Source organism: Bos indicus x Bos taurus, chromosome 26, assembly GCF_003369695.1.
Source record: "Bos indicus x Bos taurus breed Angus x Brahman F1 hybrid chromosome 26, Bos_hybrid_MaternalHap_v2.0, whole genome shotgun sequence".
Taxonomy (NCBI): Eukaryota; Metazoa; Chordata; class Mammalia; order Artiodactyla; family Bovidae; genus Bos; species Bos indicus x Bos taurus.
In genome coordinates, this window is record NC_040101.1 from 19,219,166 (window position 1) to 19,237,348 (window position 18,183).

The 18,183-nt window shown below is 38.5% G+C and overlaps 1 protein-coding gene across 6 annotated transcripts in view; it reads left to right on the forward strand.

Moving 5' to 3' along the window:
• The window catches only part of GPAM (glycerol-3-phosphate acyltransferase, mitochondrial), a 67,524-nt gene that overhangs the window by 34,539 nt on the left and 14,802 nt on the right, over positions 1-18,183 (forward strand). For all 6 annotated transcript variants that reach the window (XM_027528588.1, XM_027528587.1, XM_027528583.1 and 3 more), the window contains 8 exons: positions 24-137; positions 1,880-2,026; positions 9,025-9,121; positions 9,748-9,884; positions 12,464-12,563; positions 12,874-13,086; positions 14,802-14,915; positions 16,029-16,114. In XM_027528588.1, the coding sequence (XP_027384389.1) occupies positions 24-137; positions 1,880-2,026; positions 9,025-9,121; positions 9,748-9,884; positions 12,464-12,563; positions 12,874-13,086; positions 14,802-14,915; positions 16,029-16,114 (1,008 nt within the window). The remainder of the gene's footprint in view (positions 1-23; positions 138-1,879; positions 2,027-9,024; positions 9,122-9,747; positions 9,885-12,463; positions 12,564-12,873; positions 13,087-14,801; positions 14,916-16,028; positions 16,115-18,183) is intronic.

The window sequence follows — 18,183 nt, forward strand, 5'->3', positions numbered from 1 at the left end:
GCTAAATCGTTTTCATGTTGCAGGCACCGAGGGTGGCTGGCAAGACGTCTTTCTTATGTGCTTTTCATTCAAGAGCGAGATGTCCATAAAGGCATGTTTGCCACCAACGTAACTGAAAACGTGCTGAACAGCAGTCGGTAAGGGTGGGATACTGTTGTAAGGGGGAAAGGCAGGGATGGGAGTGGGGAAGTAATTTCCTTTATTAACCTTTAGTTTCTCTGGGACTCTGTCCCAAGAGCAGTTTGTGTTTCCAAACATTAAACGTTATAGCTCCAGAAGAAAGCAAGGAAAGGCAAGAGAACAGATGGTTTTGGTGCCATGTGGGAAGAGCAGCCTTGTTTTATGCATGAATAGTGGAATGGGGTTCTAATATGAAAGGCGAGCTGGAATTCAGATAGGCAGATATTTCCAGAGTTCTCTGTTAAGTGTTCTGTAATGTGAATATTGGAGACCATGCAATTCCTACTTTACAGCCAGAAGAGAAGCTCATTTCATATTTCTGTCAAATAATTGTTAAGCACGTAGGCACAAATTGTTTTATTAGAAAGGCATTATTAGAAATTTGAAGAGAATAAAGTAATTGTCTTTGCCCTCAGAGGATCTTGATTAAAAATTGGAGAGACCTACCTGAACTCTGATGGAGTGGGGAAATCATTAAACTGTGGGAGTTTGGGTGAAGGTTGATCTCTATTCCACCGCATTGCTGTGGCCCGTGTTAGATACCTATCTGGATTTGGGGAGCTGGAGACCAGAGTGGATTGAAAAATGCTTAGAAATGCAAACCCAGTGGTACAGTTGTTAAGGGCTGAGCAGTAGTGGCGTGTAGTAGGTACCTTGATATTTACTGAATGAACAAGTGAATAGTTGATCATGGTGGTGTAATAACTACGTGAATTACTTGTGAAAGCATTCCTGGTCATACTGATATAAATGCTGTTCAAGGATAGGCTTAGGGATGGTATTTCAGAGTCCTGTGGAATCGGTCTTTTTGTAGTAATGAATGATGGGGAGTTTTGCTGTACATTATTCTAAAATCAGCAGCAGTGAAAAGAAAAAAACAGTTGTTTGAGAAACTCCTTTGGATTATTCTGTATTCTGTTTTCTAGGTAAAGCCCATCAAGTGTGTTTCATTTCATCCAGATGTTTTGACTTGTAACTAGGATGTTAGAAGTTATTTTTAGGAGGTTTAAACCTCATGCATTCTTCCCTAAGTTATGTGGGAGATTTACAAGATTGGGTTAAATCTTCCCTTTTACCTTATAGCTTACTGGTCTGTGCTGTTTAAATCTAAAGCTGTGCCTTTTAAAATTACTGACTTGGTTTGGAAAACGCTTGTGACTATTTATGTCCACCTTCAATCCCTCCTAGAGAGTTTTGCAGATATCCCACTCATAGAGTCATAATATAAATGAATAATAAGTAAAAGAAAAAATTATGTTACTTTGGCAGTGGGTTTGGGGTACCTCTGAATTACATATCTAGAAGGATAATCTTTCTTTCCTTCCCTTCTGCCAGAGTGTAACTTTGTGTCCCTCACAGCATAGCTGGAACATTTAAATTCACATGGTTGTTACCCAGTGAATTTGAATTAAAATTTTAAATATGCCTTCCAGCTTCCTCAGGGAGTCATTGATTTAGGAATATAATATACTTGATATTGAATAAACAGCCAAAGAAAGCACTTCTAACTTGAGTTTATTCTTCTGTGTTATCACATTTAAAAGAGAAACTATATTTTGCTTTGTGATTTGTTTTATTTTATTTTTTAACTTTACAGTATTGTATTGGTTGCTTTGTGATTTGTATCTGTAGTTTATAAAATAATACAGACTGTAGCATAGAGCCAGTTACGTTGTCTGTCTTTCCATTTTGAAATCAGAGTACAAGAGGCAATTGCAGAAGTGGCTGGTGAATTAAACCCTGATGGTTCTGCTCAGCAGCAATCAAAAGCTGTGAATAAAGTGAAAAAGAAAGCCAGAAAGATCCTTCAAGAAATGGTTGCCACCGTTTCACCGGCAATGATCAGGTATTAAAAGGCAAAGCAAAAAACTTTAATCAGGGGTCATCTGGTTTTGATCAGATAGGACGGAACCATTGGACTTTCCTAATATACTGCTCTTGGTCCAAAAGAGGTTTTTAACATATTCTGATGTTAAAAACTGACTCCTCCATATATTCTTATTTAACTCTCAGGAGAAGTGGCGCTTGGGATGCTTCAGGGTACCTCAGTCTCTGTCAGTTGATAGCAGCTCTTGTATTACTGCTGCTGCCTTCTATACTAGTTGTGAGTTAGGTTTCACATGCTCGTGTCTTTTTATTTTCTTTTAGTTTCATTGAGATATAACTGAAAGACAGCACTCTGTAGGTTGAAAGTATACAGCATAATGACTTGACTCACATCCCCTATGAAAACACAATGAGTTTACTGAACGTTTCTCATCTCATATTGATACAAAATTAAAGATATAGAATGAAATTTTTTTTCCTTGTGATGCGAACTCTTAGGATTTACTCTCAACAATTTTCTTATATAACACACAGCAGTGTTAATTAATATTATTGTGTTGTATATTATATCCCTAGTCCTTATTTATCTTATAGCTGGAAGTTTGTATCTTTTGACTACCTTCATCCAATTCCTACCCCCGGGCCACCTTTTGGTAACTACAAACCTGACCGCTTTTTCTGAGTTTGCATGGAAGTACAATTGATCTACCACACCATACAGCTCCTGTATGTTGTGTAACCAGCTCCTGTTACACAACATTAGTAGTTCAGTATTTCTGTACATTTCCAAATGATACCACTATAAGTTTAGTTATGATTTGCCAACACACACAGATACTACATTATTGACTAAATTCCCCAGACTGTACATTTCATACTTGTGGCTCATTTATTCTACAACTGAAGCTTGTAGCTCTTGATCTCCCTCACCTATTTCTTACCTCCCCACCTGCCTCTCCTTTAGCAACCACCTGTTTTTTTCTGTATCTGTCTTGTTATGTTTATAGTTTCGTCTTGATTTTTAGTTTCCACGTGTAATCATACAGTATTTGTCTTTCTCTGTCTGACTTTTTTCACTTAGCATAAGTCCAGCCATATTGTCACAAATGGCAAACTTCATTCTTTTTTATGGCTGAGTAATAATCCATTGCACATTTTTGAGTGTGTGTACACACCACATCTTTTTTATCCATTCATCTATTGATGGGCACTTAGGTTGCTTCCACATCTTGGCTATTATAAATAGTGCTGCAGTGAATATAAGGGTGTATATATGGCTTCTAATTAGTGTTTTCATTTTCTTCAGATAAACATCCAGTAGTGGGATTGCTGGATTATGATAGTTCTATTTCTCATTTTTTGAGAAATCTCCATATTGTCTTCCATAGTGGCTGCCCCAATTTAAATTCCCACCAGCCACGTACAGGGGTTCCTTTTTCTCTACATTCTCTCCAACACTTGTTGTTATTTATTGTCTTTTTGATAACAGCCATTCTGATGGGTGAGGTGATAACTCATTATAGTTTTGATTTGTATACTCCCAATGATTTGTGCTGTTGAGCATCTATTCATCTGCCTGTTGGCCATCTGTGTATATTTGGAAAAATGTCTATTCAGATCCTCTGCCCACTTTTTAATTGGATTGTTTTTTGTTGTTATTGTCTTGTTTGAGTTTTTTGTCTATTTAGGTGTTAACCCCTTATCAGATATATCTTTTGCAATTATCTTCTCCCATTAATAGGTGGCCATTTTGTTTTGTTGAGAGTTTTTTCACTCTGAAAAAGCTTTTTAATTTGATGTAATCCTATTTCTTTATTTTTGCTTTTGTGTCCCTTGCCTGAAGAGACGTATCCAAAAAAAAATTACTGACTGATTGCAAAGTGAATATTGCTTATGTTTTCTTCTAGAAGTTTTATGGTTTCAGGTCTTAGATTTCAGTCTTTAATCCATTTTGAATTTATTTTTGAGCATAATGTGAGAGAGTAGTCCAGTTTGATTTTTGCATGTAGTTGTCCAGTTTCCCCAGCACCGTTCAGAGACTCTTTTCCCCATTGTACATACTTGCCTCCATTGTCACCAATTTGTTGCCCATACAAGTGTGAGTTTCTTTCTGGGTTCTCTGTTCCATTGATCTATGCATCTGTTTTTGTGCCAGTACATGCTGTCTGTCTTGATTACCGTAACTTTGGGGGATAGTTTGAAATCGGGGAGCGTGATGCTTCCACTTTCGTTTTTCTTAAGATTGTTTTGGCTATTTCAGATGTGTTTCCATACAAATTTTAGACTTACTTATTCTAGTTCTGTGAAAAATGCCTTTGGCATTTTGATAGGGATTGCATTGACTCTCTAGATTGCCTTGGATATATGGTCATTTTAACAATATTAGTTCTTTCAGTCCATGAACACAGTATATCTTTCCATCTACTTGTGTCATATTCAATTTCTTTCATGAGTGTCTTATATATTTCCAAGTGTGGTATTATACTTGTTTAGTTAGATTTATTTCTAGGTATTTTATTCTTTCTGATGCATTTGTGAATGAGATTGTTTGCTTAATTTTCATTCAAATAGTCTGTTGTTAGTGTATAGAAATGCACCTGATTTCTGTATATTAATTTTGTATTCTGCAGCTTTACCAAATTCATCGAAGAGTTCTGGTAGTTTTTGGATGGCTTTAGGATTTCCCTAGTGTCTTTGTCATCTGCATACAGTAATGGTTTCACTACTTCCTTTTCATTTTTTGTTGTTATTCACTTGCTCTGTCTTGTCTGACTCTTCATGACCCCATGGACTAGAGCACGCAGGCTTCCCTGTCCTTCACTATCTCCCAGAGTTTGTTCAAGCTGTCTATTGAGCCCATGATGCCATGCAACCATCTCATCCTCTCTCACCCCTTCTGCTCCTGCCCTCGATCTTTCCTAGCATCAGGCCTTCTACCATTGAGTTGGCTCCTCACATCAGGTGGCCAAAGTATTGGAGCTTCAACTTCAGCATCGGTCCTTCCAATGAGTATTCAGAGTTGATTTCCTTTAGGATTGACAGGTTTGATCTCCTGGCAGTCCAAGGGACTCTCAAAAATCTTCTCCAGCATCACAGTTTGAAAGCATCAGTTCTTTAGCGCTCAGCCTTCTTTACGGTCCAACTCTCACATCCATACATCACTACTGGAAAAACCATATATTTGATTATATGAATCTTTGTTGGCAAAGTAATATCTCTGCTTTTTAATATGATGTCTAGGTTGGTCACAGCTTTTCTTCCAAGCAGCAAGCATCTTTTAATTCCATGGCTGCAGTCACCATCTGCAGTGATTTTGGAGCCCAAGAAAATTAAGTCTGTCACTGTTTCCATTGTTTCCCCATCTATTTGCCATGAAGTGTTGGGACCAGATGCCATGATCTTTGTTTTCTGATTGTTGAGTTTTAATCCAGCTTTTTCACTCTCCTCTTTCACTTTCATCAAGAGGCTCTTTAATTCCTCTTCACTTTCTGCCATAAGGATGGTATCTTCTGCATATCTTGAGGTTATTGATATTTCTCCCAGCAATCTTGATTTCAGCTTGTGCTTCATCCAGCCTGGCATTTCACATGAGGTACTCTGCATATAAATTAAATAGGCAAAATGAAAGTATATAGGCTTGACGTACTCCTTTCCCAGTTTGGAATCAGTCTGTTGTTCCATGTCCTTTTCTAACTGTTGCTTCTTGACGTGCATACAGATTTCTCAGGAGTCAGGTAAGGTGGTCTGGTATTCCCATCTCTTGAAGAATTTTCCACAGTTTGCTGTGATCCACACAGTCAAAGGCTTAATGTAGTCAATGAAGCAGAAGAAGATATTTTTCTGGAATTCTCTTACTTTTTCTATGATACAGTGGATGTTGGCAATTTGATCTCTGTTTCCTCTGCTTCTGGGCTTCTCTGGTAGCTCAGATGGTAAAGAATCCTCCTGCAATGCAGGAGACTGAGGTACAATCCCTGGGTCAGGAAGATCACCTGGAGAAGGGAATGGCCATCCACTCCAGTATTCTTGCCTCGAGAATTCCATGGACAGAGGTCCCTGTCGGGCTACAGTCCACGGGGTCACAAAGAGTCAGACATGACTGAGTGACTTTCACTTTCCTCTGCCTTTTCTACATCCAGCTTGAACATCTGAAAGTTCTCGGTTCACATACTGTTGAAGCCTTGCTTGAAGAATATTGAGCATTACTTTACTAGCGTGTGAGATGAGTGCAGTTGTTCTGTAGTTTGAGCATTCTTTGGCATTGCCTTTCTTTGGGATTGGAATGAAAACTGACGTTTTCCAGTCCTGGGGCCAATGCTGAGTTTTCCAAATTTGCTGGCATATTGGATGCAGCAATTTCACAGCATCATCTTTTAGGATTTGAAATAGCTCAGCTGGAATTCCATCACCTCCACTAGCTTTGTTCAAAGTGGTGCTTCCTAAGGCCCACTTGACTTTGCATTCCAGGGTGTCTGACTCTAGGTAAGAGATCACACCATTGTGGTTATCTGGGTCATGAGGATCATTTTTGTATAGTTCTTCTGTGTATTCTTGCCATCACTTCTTAGTATCTTCTGCTTCTGTTAGGTCCATACCATTTCTGTCTTTTATTGAGCCCATCTTTGCATGAAATGTTCCCCTGGTATCTAATTTTCTTGAAGAGATCTATAGTCTTTCCCATTCTGTTATTTTCCTCTATTTTTTTCTTTGCATTGATCACTGAGGAAGGCTTTCTTATCTCTCCTTGCTATTCTTTGGAACTCTGCATTCAGATGGGTATATCTTTCCTTTTCTCCTTTGCCTTTAGCTTCTCTTCTTTTCACAGCTATTTGTAAGGCCTCGTCAGACAACCATTTTGCCTTTTTGCATTTCTTTTTCTTGGGGATGGTCTTGATCACTAACTCCTGTACAATGTCACGAGCCTCCATCCTTAGTTCTTCAGACACTCTGTCTATCAGATCTAATCCCTTAAATCTATTTCTCACTTCCACTGTATCATCGTAAGGGATTTGATTTAAGTCATACCTGAATGATCTAATGGTTTTCCCGGCTTTCTTCAATTTAAGTGTGAATTTGGCAATAAGGTATTCATGATCTGAGCCACAGTCAGCTCCTGGTCTAGTTCACTGATTACTAAAATGTCGATGTTCACTCTTGCCATCTCCTGTTTGACCACTTGCAGTTTACCTTGACTCATGGACCTAACATTCCAGGTTCCTATGTAGTGTTTTCTTTACAGCATCAGACTTTACTTCCACCACCAGCCACAACCACAGGTGGGTGTTGTTTTTGCTTTGGCTCAGCCTCTTCATTCTTTCTGCAGCTGTTTCTCCACTCTTCTCCTGTAGCATATTGGGCACCTACTGACCTGGGGAGTTCATCTCTCAGTGCCATATCTTTTTGCCTTTTGATACTGTTCATTGACTAGATGGACCTTTGTCAGCAAAGTGATGTTTCTTCTATTTAATATGCTGTCTATGTTGGTCATAGCTTTTCTTCCAAGGAGTAAGCATCTTTTAATTTCATGGCTGCAGTCACCATCTGCAGTGATTTTGGAGCCCAAGAAAATTAAGTCTGTCACTGTTTTGATTGTTTTCCCATCTATTTGCCATAAAGTGATGGGACCGGATGCTGTGATCTTCGTTTTTTGATTGTTGAGTTTTAAGCTGGCTTTTTCACTCTATTCTTCCACCTTCATCAAGAGGCTGTCTTCACTTTGGATTTCTTTCATACGTTTTTCTTTTCTGATTGCTATGGCCAGGACTTTCAATACTGTGTTGAATTAAAGTGGCAGGAAAGTGCATTCTTGTTATGTTCCTGATCTTAGAGAAAACGCTTTCAGCTTTTTACCGTTGAGTCTGATGTAAGCCACGGGCTTGTCATTCATGGCCTTTCTTATGTTTAGGTATGTTCCCTCTGTATTCACTTTGTTGAAAGTTTTTAATTATAAATGCATGGTGGATTTTGTCAGGAGCTTTTTCTGAATCTGTTTAGACGATCATATTTTTTTTTTAATTTTTCAATTTGTTAATGTGATGTATCACATTAATTTTACAGATGTTGAATCATTTTGCATCCTGGGATAAATTCTGCTTTTCATGGTATATGATGCTTTTAATGTACTGTATTGTTGAATTGGTTTGTTAATATTTTGTTGTGGATTTTTGCATCTAGTTCATCAGTGATACTGGCCTGTGATTTTCTTTTTTTGTGATGTCTTTGGTGTTGCTATCAGGTGATGCTGCCCTCTTAGGATGGGCAGAATCAGAAGTGTTCCTTCCTCTGCAATTTTTTGGCATGGTTTGAGAAAGGTTTGTGTTAACTCTTCTACAAATGTTTGGCGGAATTCACCTGTGAAGCCACCTGGTCCTGGACTTTTGTTTGCTGGAATTTTTTTTTATTACTGACTGTGTTTCATTACTGGTAGTTGGTCTGTTCATATTTTCTATTTCTTCCTGGTTCAGTCTTGGGAGATTGTACATTTCTAGGAGTTTGTCCATTTCATCTAGGTTGTCCATTTTATCAGTATTTGGATACAGTTGTTTGTAGTGATCTCATATGACCTTTGTATTTCTGTAGTGTTGATTGTAACTTCTCATTTTTCACTTCTAATTTTATTTATTTGAGCCCACCCTCTTTTTTTCTTGATGAATCTGCACGTACTTATGTCTTAAAGGGAGTGATTTGTATTCAGGAATGGGATCACTCTGCTCACCTAACTATTTGCTTGACTATAGCTTCTGAAGTATAAATTATGCAAGTAGAGTAAAATATAAGATTTTAGTACACAATAAATGGATGCTTCTGAGTAGTACGTATGTAAAATCAGTTCTTTAAGTCCACAATTCAGATGTACACATTCACATATATACACGCACATGTGCTCATAACATGAAGTCAGTTACAATCACGCTTAGGTTTTAGGTTCAAAAGTTTAGGTAGATAGCTGTCAAACTATGTATGTGTATATATATAAATATGTGTATACATTAAAAAACTTTTTAAACTTCCTTTCAGACTGACTGGATGGGTGCTGCTGAAACTGTTCAACAGCTTCTTTTGGAATATTCAGATTCACAAGGGTCAACTTGAGATGGTTAAAGCTGCGACTGAGGCAAGAATTATGGGAATCTATCATTCTTTTCTCTCCACATTTTGCAGAGTGATTTTGGAATTTTGGGGGAATGTTTTTTTGTATACTCTTGTGCAGTCCCACACATTTGCAAGTTTCCCCCATGTGAGATAACTACAGTAGCTTTGTATCTGGGGGGACAAGTGGTGTAAAGAAGGACCTGTCAGCAACATGCAGGATTCCTTCTGTAAGTTACCTTGCAATAATTCTGAAAATCAGATAGAACAGTCCTTATTTTATGAATGAGGAAATAAAGGCACATATAGATTAAGAAACTGTCCCAAGTTATGGCCAATAAGTCATTTCTCTAGAATTTCAAACCAAACCAACCTTGTGTCCAAAACCTACATTCTTTTTATATAATTAGGGCTTCCTCTCAGAAGATATATGATGGAGTCACCTTGAATTCTTGATTGCTCTCTTTCTTCCCTGATTATTTTTCATTGTTGCAGTTGTTTTTAGCTAGATAATATATAATTGAAATATTAATTGCCATTCTTATTTACTGAAAAATGTTTTTACAGAATGAGTCACTAATTAGCTAGTGTTTGAATTTGTAATTCAATTTTCCATTTTAATTTTAAATTTGGCATCTTTCCTTTTGCTAGATGAATTTGCCGCTTATATTTCTGCCAGTTCATAGATCACACATTGACTATCTCCTGCTCACTTTCATTCTCTTCTGCCATAACATCAAAGCGCCGTACATTGCTTCAGGCAATAATCTCAACATCCCCGTCTTCAGGTAAGATCACCTTATTTTGAAAGTTAAGGTATGAAGATTATGTTTTGAATTTTTATTTTTCTATTACAACTTTAGATACATTTTATTGTAATGAGGACATTAGGATTTTTAGCTTTATTTTAAAAGAATGCATGTTGTGGGAAATTTGAAAAGTACAAAAAAGACTGAGCAACTAACACTTAGATCAATTCTGACTGTATTAGTTCAGACAAAAGATGATGAAGGCTTAAAGGTATAATAGTTCTCTCAGAGAAGCGGTCATAGATTTGAGAAGTGTTTAGTCTCAAACTTCGGAGCACAAAGCATCGCTCAGGTCAGCTGTGTGAGGAATAGAGAGCGAGAGGAGGATGAGTGTGAGAGTGACCCGAGGGGAGCAGGCTGGCGGGTCATGCAGGCAGGGCCTCACAAGGGGGCGGTCACTGCTTTGCATGCCAGGGAGTCTGATCCTCAGCCTCACAGTCCAAGGAGTTCCTTCGTAATTCCCTCGGTTCAGAGTTCTGTAGCTAATCTGACTCACATGAGTGAAGAGAAGCCATTCATACGTGCAGTCAGCCGATGCTTGCCCACATGTTCTCCAGGCAAGGGTGAATAAGACACATAGTTCTTGCTTTCAAATAGTTCATATAAAACAGTGGGGAATATAGACAAACAGCTAACTCTAATCCACTGTGATATGATGGTACAGACTTTTCCAAGTATCATGCTTTTCCAAGGATCAGAATATCTATGCTTTTCCTCATGGATACCTCTTCCTAGCATCAAGGAACCTGGAAAGTTGAATTAGAAAGTCATCAAAAAATATGTCTTTTTTGAAAGGGAGCTTCCCTGATAACTAGTTGGTAAAGAATCCTCTTGCAATGCAGGAGACCCCAGTTCAATTCCTGGGTTGGGAAAATCTGCTGGAGAAAGGATAGACTACCCACTCCAGTATTCTTGGGCTTCCCTTGTGGCTCAGCTGGTCAAGAATCCGCCTGCAATGCGGGAGACCTGGGTTCAATCCCTGGGTTGGGAAGATCCTCTGGAGAAAGGAAAGGCTACCCACTCCATTATTCTGGGCTGTATAGCCCATGGGTTACAAAGAGTTGGACATGATTGAGCGACTTTCACTTTCACTTTTTCCAAAAAGTGTTTAGGCATAGACTGAGCATGAAGAGGGCTATTTCATCTGGGCTCTAGAGAGCCTTGCCCATAATAGTTTGCGTCTTCTATAATCAGAACAATTTATGTCCTCATTCCCTCTATGTTGGATTGGTTCTCAAGGTGGCTCTCTGGGAATTGCCTAATAAACACTGGTAATTTCTTCCCTTTTCGTGACCTCTGTGCCAGTTAGCTTATTATTCCTTCAGCTATGACAGACTCTAAATAATCTGACCTGTTTATTTGCAGTGTTCTTTTGTTGCATGTCAGTCTGTACAGTCACAAAGCACTTTTCAGGAGGGGTTATTTTTGTGGATGGTTCATCTCCTTAAGAATTTGTTCTGCAAAGTTTAACTTTCAGAGAGTTAAGTTAACTTTCAAAGACATTAAGTTCCAGGGATATCTTACTGTCCTCCTTATGCTGACTATCAGATCAGATCAGTCGCTCAGTCGTGTCCGACTCTTTGCGACCCCATGAGTCGCAGCACGCCAGGCCTCCTTGTTCATCACCAACTCCCAGAGTTCACTGAGACTCACGTCCATTGAGTCAGTGATGCCATCCAGCCATCTCATCCTCTGTCGTCCCCCTCTCCTCCTGCCCCCAATCCCTCCCAGCATCAGAGTCTTTTCCAATGAGTCAACTCTTCGCATGAGATGGCCAAAGTACTGGAGTTTCAGCTTTAGCATCATTCCTTCCAAAGAAATCCCAGGGCTGATCTCCTTCAGAATGGACTGCTGACTATAGAAGGTGCCAAAACTGTGTATTAATATTTACATTAATATCACACTATTTGAACAGAGGAGGAGGCTCTGAGCTTGGAAAGGTTGACAAGTATTGGAAAAATTCTGCCTCCTATCAAAATAATTCATCAGTTTTGTAGGCAGAGACATGGGGTTATAAGAATTGTTTGTTCTATGTGTGCGTAAATGAAGCAAATTTTTATTTCATGCTTTGGGAGGATGGTTATGCTTGGTTCCAGTTTGATAAACTTATCCTTATCTCACTGGGATACTCTCTAAGAAATAACTTATTTGAGAAAATTTCCCCAAAGGAGCTTTTTTAATATCACATTCATCTTGAAGTGAATGTGCCATAGGAAAATTTGGGGATGTCTAAAGATCAGTGTCTTGAGACCCTGGATAGGGTTTTAAAATTGAGCAGTATTTTATAATCCTCTTAAAATCTGTACCAGCACCTTTGCAGGGTAATGTATCATGGAAACTCCTTTTGGCATATAACAGATGTAACAGAGCTTCATTATACACAGCGACATTCTGAAAGCTAATGCATAATGTAAATGACAGAAATGTGTCAACTATATGGGTAATGTCCAGATTTTCATAATCAGCAGCTCAAACAACACCTGTGGCTTATATCCACACTGGAACTTGAGTCTTCTTTTTACATTTTTTTTTAAATTAATGCATTCTTAAATTTATAGTACTTTGATCCATAAGCTTGGAGGCTTTTTCATACGACGGAGGCTAGATGAGACGCCAGATGGACGGAAAGATATTCTCTATAGAGCTTTACTCCATGGGGTATGTGTAATCTCTAATTATCCTTAAAGTTGTTATGGTAGTGATTATAGCAGAAGAAAGAGAGACTTGATTGAGATTTTTAAAAAACAGTTGTCTGAGTAATTATTTCAATGATTATTGCTTGGGTATGAGTTTGCCGATTACTTTTTGTTATCATCAAAATATAACATTGGAGATGCTCTTTTGCTATTATTTGTGTAAAATATTTTGTCTGTAGTGAATTTTAAGGGTTTTTTGTTTTTAAGATTTGACTTTGCTGAGCTTATTCTGAGTTCATGAGTTCATGTTTTCCTTTCTTCTTATATGCCAGCATATAGTTGAACTACTGCGACAGCAGCAGTTCTTGGAGATTTTTCTGGAAGGCACACGCTCAAGAAGTGGAAAAATCTCCTGTGCTCGGGCAGGACTTCTGTCAGTTGTGGTAGATACGCTGTCCACCAATACGATCCCAGACATCTTGATAATACCTGTTGGGATCTCTTACGATCGCATTATTGAAGGTCATTACAATGGCGAACAACTGGTAAGAAGACCACCTGCACAAAAGTCATCTTTGCTTTTTTAGCCTTTTGCTTTTAGACAAGTGCTTTTAGAATTAGTTGAGAATATTCTTGGTACTGTCTAATTTTATTAGACATGGTAGGCTGGGCTTTCATCTCCTATCGCAGCCTGGTTGGTAGTGCTAATGTGTCTTCCTGCATTTGGAGGAATTGCCATTAGATTAATCAACACCAGCCTTAGTCATAGAGTTGGGAAATGAAAGAATACTTGATACTGAGTTACCATCTTTGCCCTGGGAAGGGTATATGTGGCTTGGTGTAGTCAGAGCTTGTTGCTTATGTGTAGAGTTTTAAGTTAAACCTGAAGAATTGGTGGGATCATGTTGGCAAAGCAGCTACAAGTTAATTTAAAAAGTGGCAGTGATTTTTTTGTTGAACTTTCTGTTGAACAGTTATGAAAGAATGCATCCATCATATGCGTGTAGCTTGAATTAGCACAAAGTGAACACACCTACATAATCGCACTGAGGTCGAGGACTCTAGAAATCCCCCTTATCCCTTCTCTCATTGCTGTCCCCTCATGGGTAGCCGGTTATCTTTACTTCTTACGGAATAGATTGACTTGCCTGTTTTTGATCATTATATAAATGGAATTATGTAGTGTGTGGACTTTTTGTCTCTGGTTGCCTTTGCTCAAGCAACAACTTATTACAGATAGTTAGAATTTGTTCATTGTCATAGCTGTGTAATATTGCAGTGTATGAATATTCTACTGTTGAAAAAAAGGTTTGGTTTCCTGGTTTTGGCTGTGATCATTCTTAAACCTTTCTCTTGACCATATGTATGCATTTTGTTGAGTATGTACCTAGCAGTGGAATTGATAGATCATAAAGCATAGGTACATTCAGTTTTGTAGTTGCTGCCAGTTTTCCAGAATGGTTTTACCAACTTACTGTTCCCCCCAGCAGTTTGCAAGTTCCAGAGGGGTTTAGTTTTGTTCTTATTTAGTGTGAAAGTCCTGGTCATGGTACTTAGGTCAAGCTTATTGCTCAAAACATACTAAAAACTCAAGGACTCCTAATAAAAAATAAAGTGATAGACCTGGATAGTTATCTGTATCTCTCTTGTGAGACCCCCTCCTTGTGTTGCCTGTGCGCATCCTGAACATATGCTCCCGCACCCTGATGGGGTCTCATGATGTCATATTTGAGTCCTGTGTCCATTCTACAGCTGTCATTGTGCCTTATGCATGTTAAATATTCAGGAAACACTCACTGAATGCACTCTGGGGCTGAATTTGGTGTTTGGTTGCTTAATGTTTTGAATTTGGACCATCAGGATCATCAGATCACAATAAGGTGGTCTCTTTGATTTTATCTGAGAATGTAGAACAGATTTTCAGGCCATTATGTCATCTTTACCCTTCAGTAGTTTGCAATTGTATTTTTGTGAATGATGTAAACAATGCATTAAAAGAAGTTGTGTTAAATGTTTCCTTTTTCATTGGCCAAATTACCTTCGCAATAATATCATTACATCTTTTAGCATCTTTGAATGCTCAACATTTTCTGACAGGTCTCAGCAAATGGATAGGTATTTTCCTCCTTCGTTCATTATTTTTCCAGATAAACCTTCAGTTTCCATAAAAAAATTCGTAAACTTTATCTTTGGATAATAATATTTGCATATTTGTTAGCTTTGTTGCTTACCATACTATTCTTTCAAAATTGCAAACTAGGGAAAACCCAAGAAGAATGAGAGCCTCTGGAGCATAGCAAGAGGCGTTATCAGAATGTTACGAAAAAACTACGGATGTGTCAGAGTGGATTTTGCACAACCATTTTCCTTAAAGGTGAGTGTCTATTGAGCTGAAGCTGTGTGGAAGCATCAGTCTAGCTCAGTGTCAGAAAATCTGGGCTCCAGACCAGCCTCTGATGCCTCTTCTCCATGTGAGTTAGGGCCTCAGTTTCTTCTCTTGTAGAACAAGAGTCAGACGAGAGTAGTATTAACTGAATTTTCCCACCAAAATATGCCTGTTGACAAAGGAGACTAAATGTCTGTCTTTGGGAAACACCAGTTTCATAATTTTTTGCTATCTTTTATAATTCATGAGAATTTTGCATATTGCTTTACATATATCAATATTTTATATGTTATGTCTTAAAATTGCCTTCAGGAGACATTTTTAAAAACATGTCTCGCAGCTGGGTAACACTGATGGTCCAGGGTGATGCTCTGTTCTACTGGGTGGAGTCTGATACCCACATGTTCAGAGGAAGAGTACCATCCTCATGAGAAGCCTGGGGCTGCTGGGTCTTGGAGGTCCTGCAGCTTTAAATTCTTCAGATTTTCAAATTGGGAAAGGAGAAAGGAGGATGGGGAGTTGGGAACCCCAAGATAAGGCACAGAGGTCCTGCCTCTCCTTCTGTTCCACTTGGTTTTATTTTAAGGAAGTCTAACTGCTATGCTATATGCTTTCTGGTTAAGGACCTTGTCATTTCTTACCACTTTTTTTTTTTTTTTTTTTAATGCTGCAGAGCTTCTCGTGTTTTTGCTTTTGAATTGAGATTTTTTGAATATAATATGACCTTCGGGTTGTCAGATTTCCTTTAAAAGGGTATAGTTGGTCAATTATCACTGTTATTAATATTGGGAATGCCAACTAATTTCATGAAGACGTGAGAAAAGTTAAATTTTGCACTTAATTTTTAAATGATTTTTCTTAAGCGTCATCCTGTCTTTGGAGCTTCAGTTCTTTGATTTCATGCTTAACAACATTCTATGAGTCATTCTGCACTTCTGAAGATAGTTTAGGCTAATAGAAAGTATTTCTCATGTTATAGATCAATAGTATGGCACATTTTATTAACAACTCACTTTTAACTTTTTGAAGATGAAATTATATTTTATATATGTTTATGGAAGTGAAACAGTGGGAATAAATGGTTGTGTTTTATTTTTCCAGGAATATTTAGAAAGCCAAAGTCAGAAACCTGTTTCTGCTCCACTTTCTTTGGAGCAAGCATTGTTGCCAGCTATACTTCCCTCAAGGTAAGATTTATCACCAGATGGTCAATACCAAAATCAGATTGATTATATTCTTTGCAGCTAAAGATGGAGAAGCTCTATACAGTCAGCACAAACAAGACTGGGAACTGACTGTGCCTCAGATCATGAATTCCTTATTGCCAAATTCAGACTTAACGAAAGTAGGGAAAACCACTAGACCATTCAGGTATGACCTAAATCAAAATTCTTACGATGATAAAGTGCAAGTGAGAAATAGATTCAAGGGATTAGATCTGAAAGAGTGCCTGATAAACTATGGACGGAGGTTCTTGACATTGTAGAGGAGACAGGGATTAAGACCATCCCCAAGAAAAAGAAGTGCAAAAAAGCAAGATGGCTGTCTGAGGAGGCCTTACAAATAGCTGTGCAAAGAAGAGAAGTGAAAAGGAAAGATATATCCATTTGAATGCAGAGTTCCAAAGAATAGTAAGGAGAGATAAGAAAGCCTTCCTCAGTGATCAATGCAAAGAAATAGAGGAAAACAATAGAATGGGAAAAACTAGAGATCTCTTCAAGAATATTAGAGATACCAAGGGAACATTTCATGCAAAGATGGGCACAATAAAGGACAGAAATGGTATGGACCTGACAGAAGCAGAAGATGTTAAGAAGAGGTGGCAAGAATACACAGAAGAACTATACAAAAAAGATCTTCATGACCCAGATAATCATGATGGTGTGATCACTGACCTAGAGCCAGATATTCTGGAATGTGATATCAAGTGGGCCTTATGAAGTATCACTATGAACAAAGCTAGTGGAGGTGATGGAATTCCAGTTGAGCTATTTGAAATCCTCAAAGATGATGCTGTGAAAGTGATGCACTCAATATGCCAGCAAATTTGGAAAACTCAGCAGTGGCCACAGGACTGGAAAAGGTCAGTTTTCATTCCAATCCCAAAGAAAGGCAATGCCAAAGAATGCTCAAAGTGCCGCACAATTGCACTCATCTCACACGCTAGTAAAGTAATGCTCAAAATTCTCCAAGCCAGGCTTCAACAGTACATGAACTGTGAAGTTCCAGACGTTCAAGCTGGATTTAGAAAAGGCAGAGGAACCAGAGATCAAATTGCCAACATCCGCTGGATCATGGAAAAAGCAAGAGAGTTCCAGAAAAACATCTATTTCTGCTTTATTGATTATGCCAAAGCCTTTGACTGTGTGGATCACCCCAAACTATGGAAAATTCTGAAAGAGATGGGAATATCAGACCACCTGACGTGCCTCTTGAGAAATCTGTATGCAGGTCAGGAAGCAACAGTTAGAACTGGACATGGAACAACAGACTGGTTCCAAATAGGGAAAGGAGTACATTAAGGCTGTATATTGTCACCCTGCTTATTTATCTTATATACAGAGTACATCATGAGAAACACTGGGCTGGATGAAGCGCAAGCTGGAATCAAGATTGCTGGGAGAAATATCAATAACCTCAGATGTGCAGATGACACCACCCTTACGGCAGAAAGTGAAGAAGAACTAAAGAGCCTCTTGATGAAAGTGAAAGAAGAGAGTGAAAAAGCTGGCTTAAAGCTCAACATTCAGAAAACTAAGATCATGGCATTTGGTCCCATCACTTCATGGCAGATAGATGGGGAAACAGTGGAAACAGTGGCAGATTTTATTTTTTTGGGCTCCAAAATCGCTGCAGATGGTGATTGTAGCCATGAAATTATAAGATGCTTACTCCTTGGAAGAAAAGTTATGACCAACCTAGACAGCATATTAAAAAGCAGAAACATTACTTTACCAACACAGGTCCGTCTAATCAAAGCTATGGTTTTTCCAGTAGTCATGTATAGATGTGAGAGTTGGACTATAAAGAAAGCTGAGCGCTGAAGAATTGATGCTTTTGAAGTGTGGTGTTGGAGAAGACTCTTGAGAGTCCCTTGGACTGCAAGGAGATCCAACCAGTCCATTCTAAAGGAGATCAGTTATTGGAAAGACTGATGTTGAAGCTGAGACTCCATTGCTTTGGCCACCTGATGCGAAGAACTGACTCATTTGAAAAGACCCCGATGCTGGGAAAGATTGAAGGTGGGAGGAGAAGG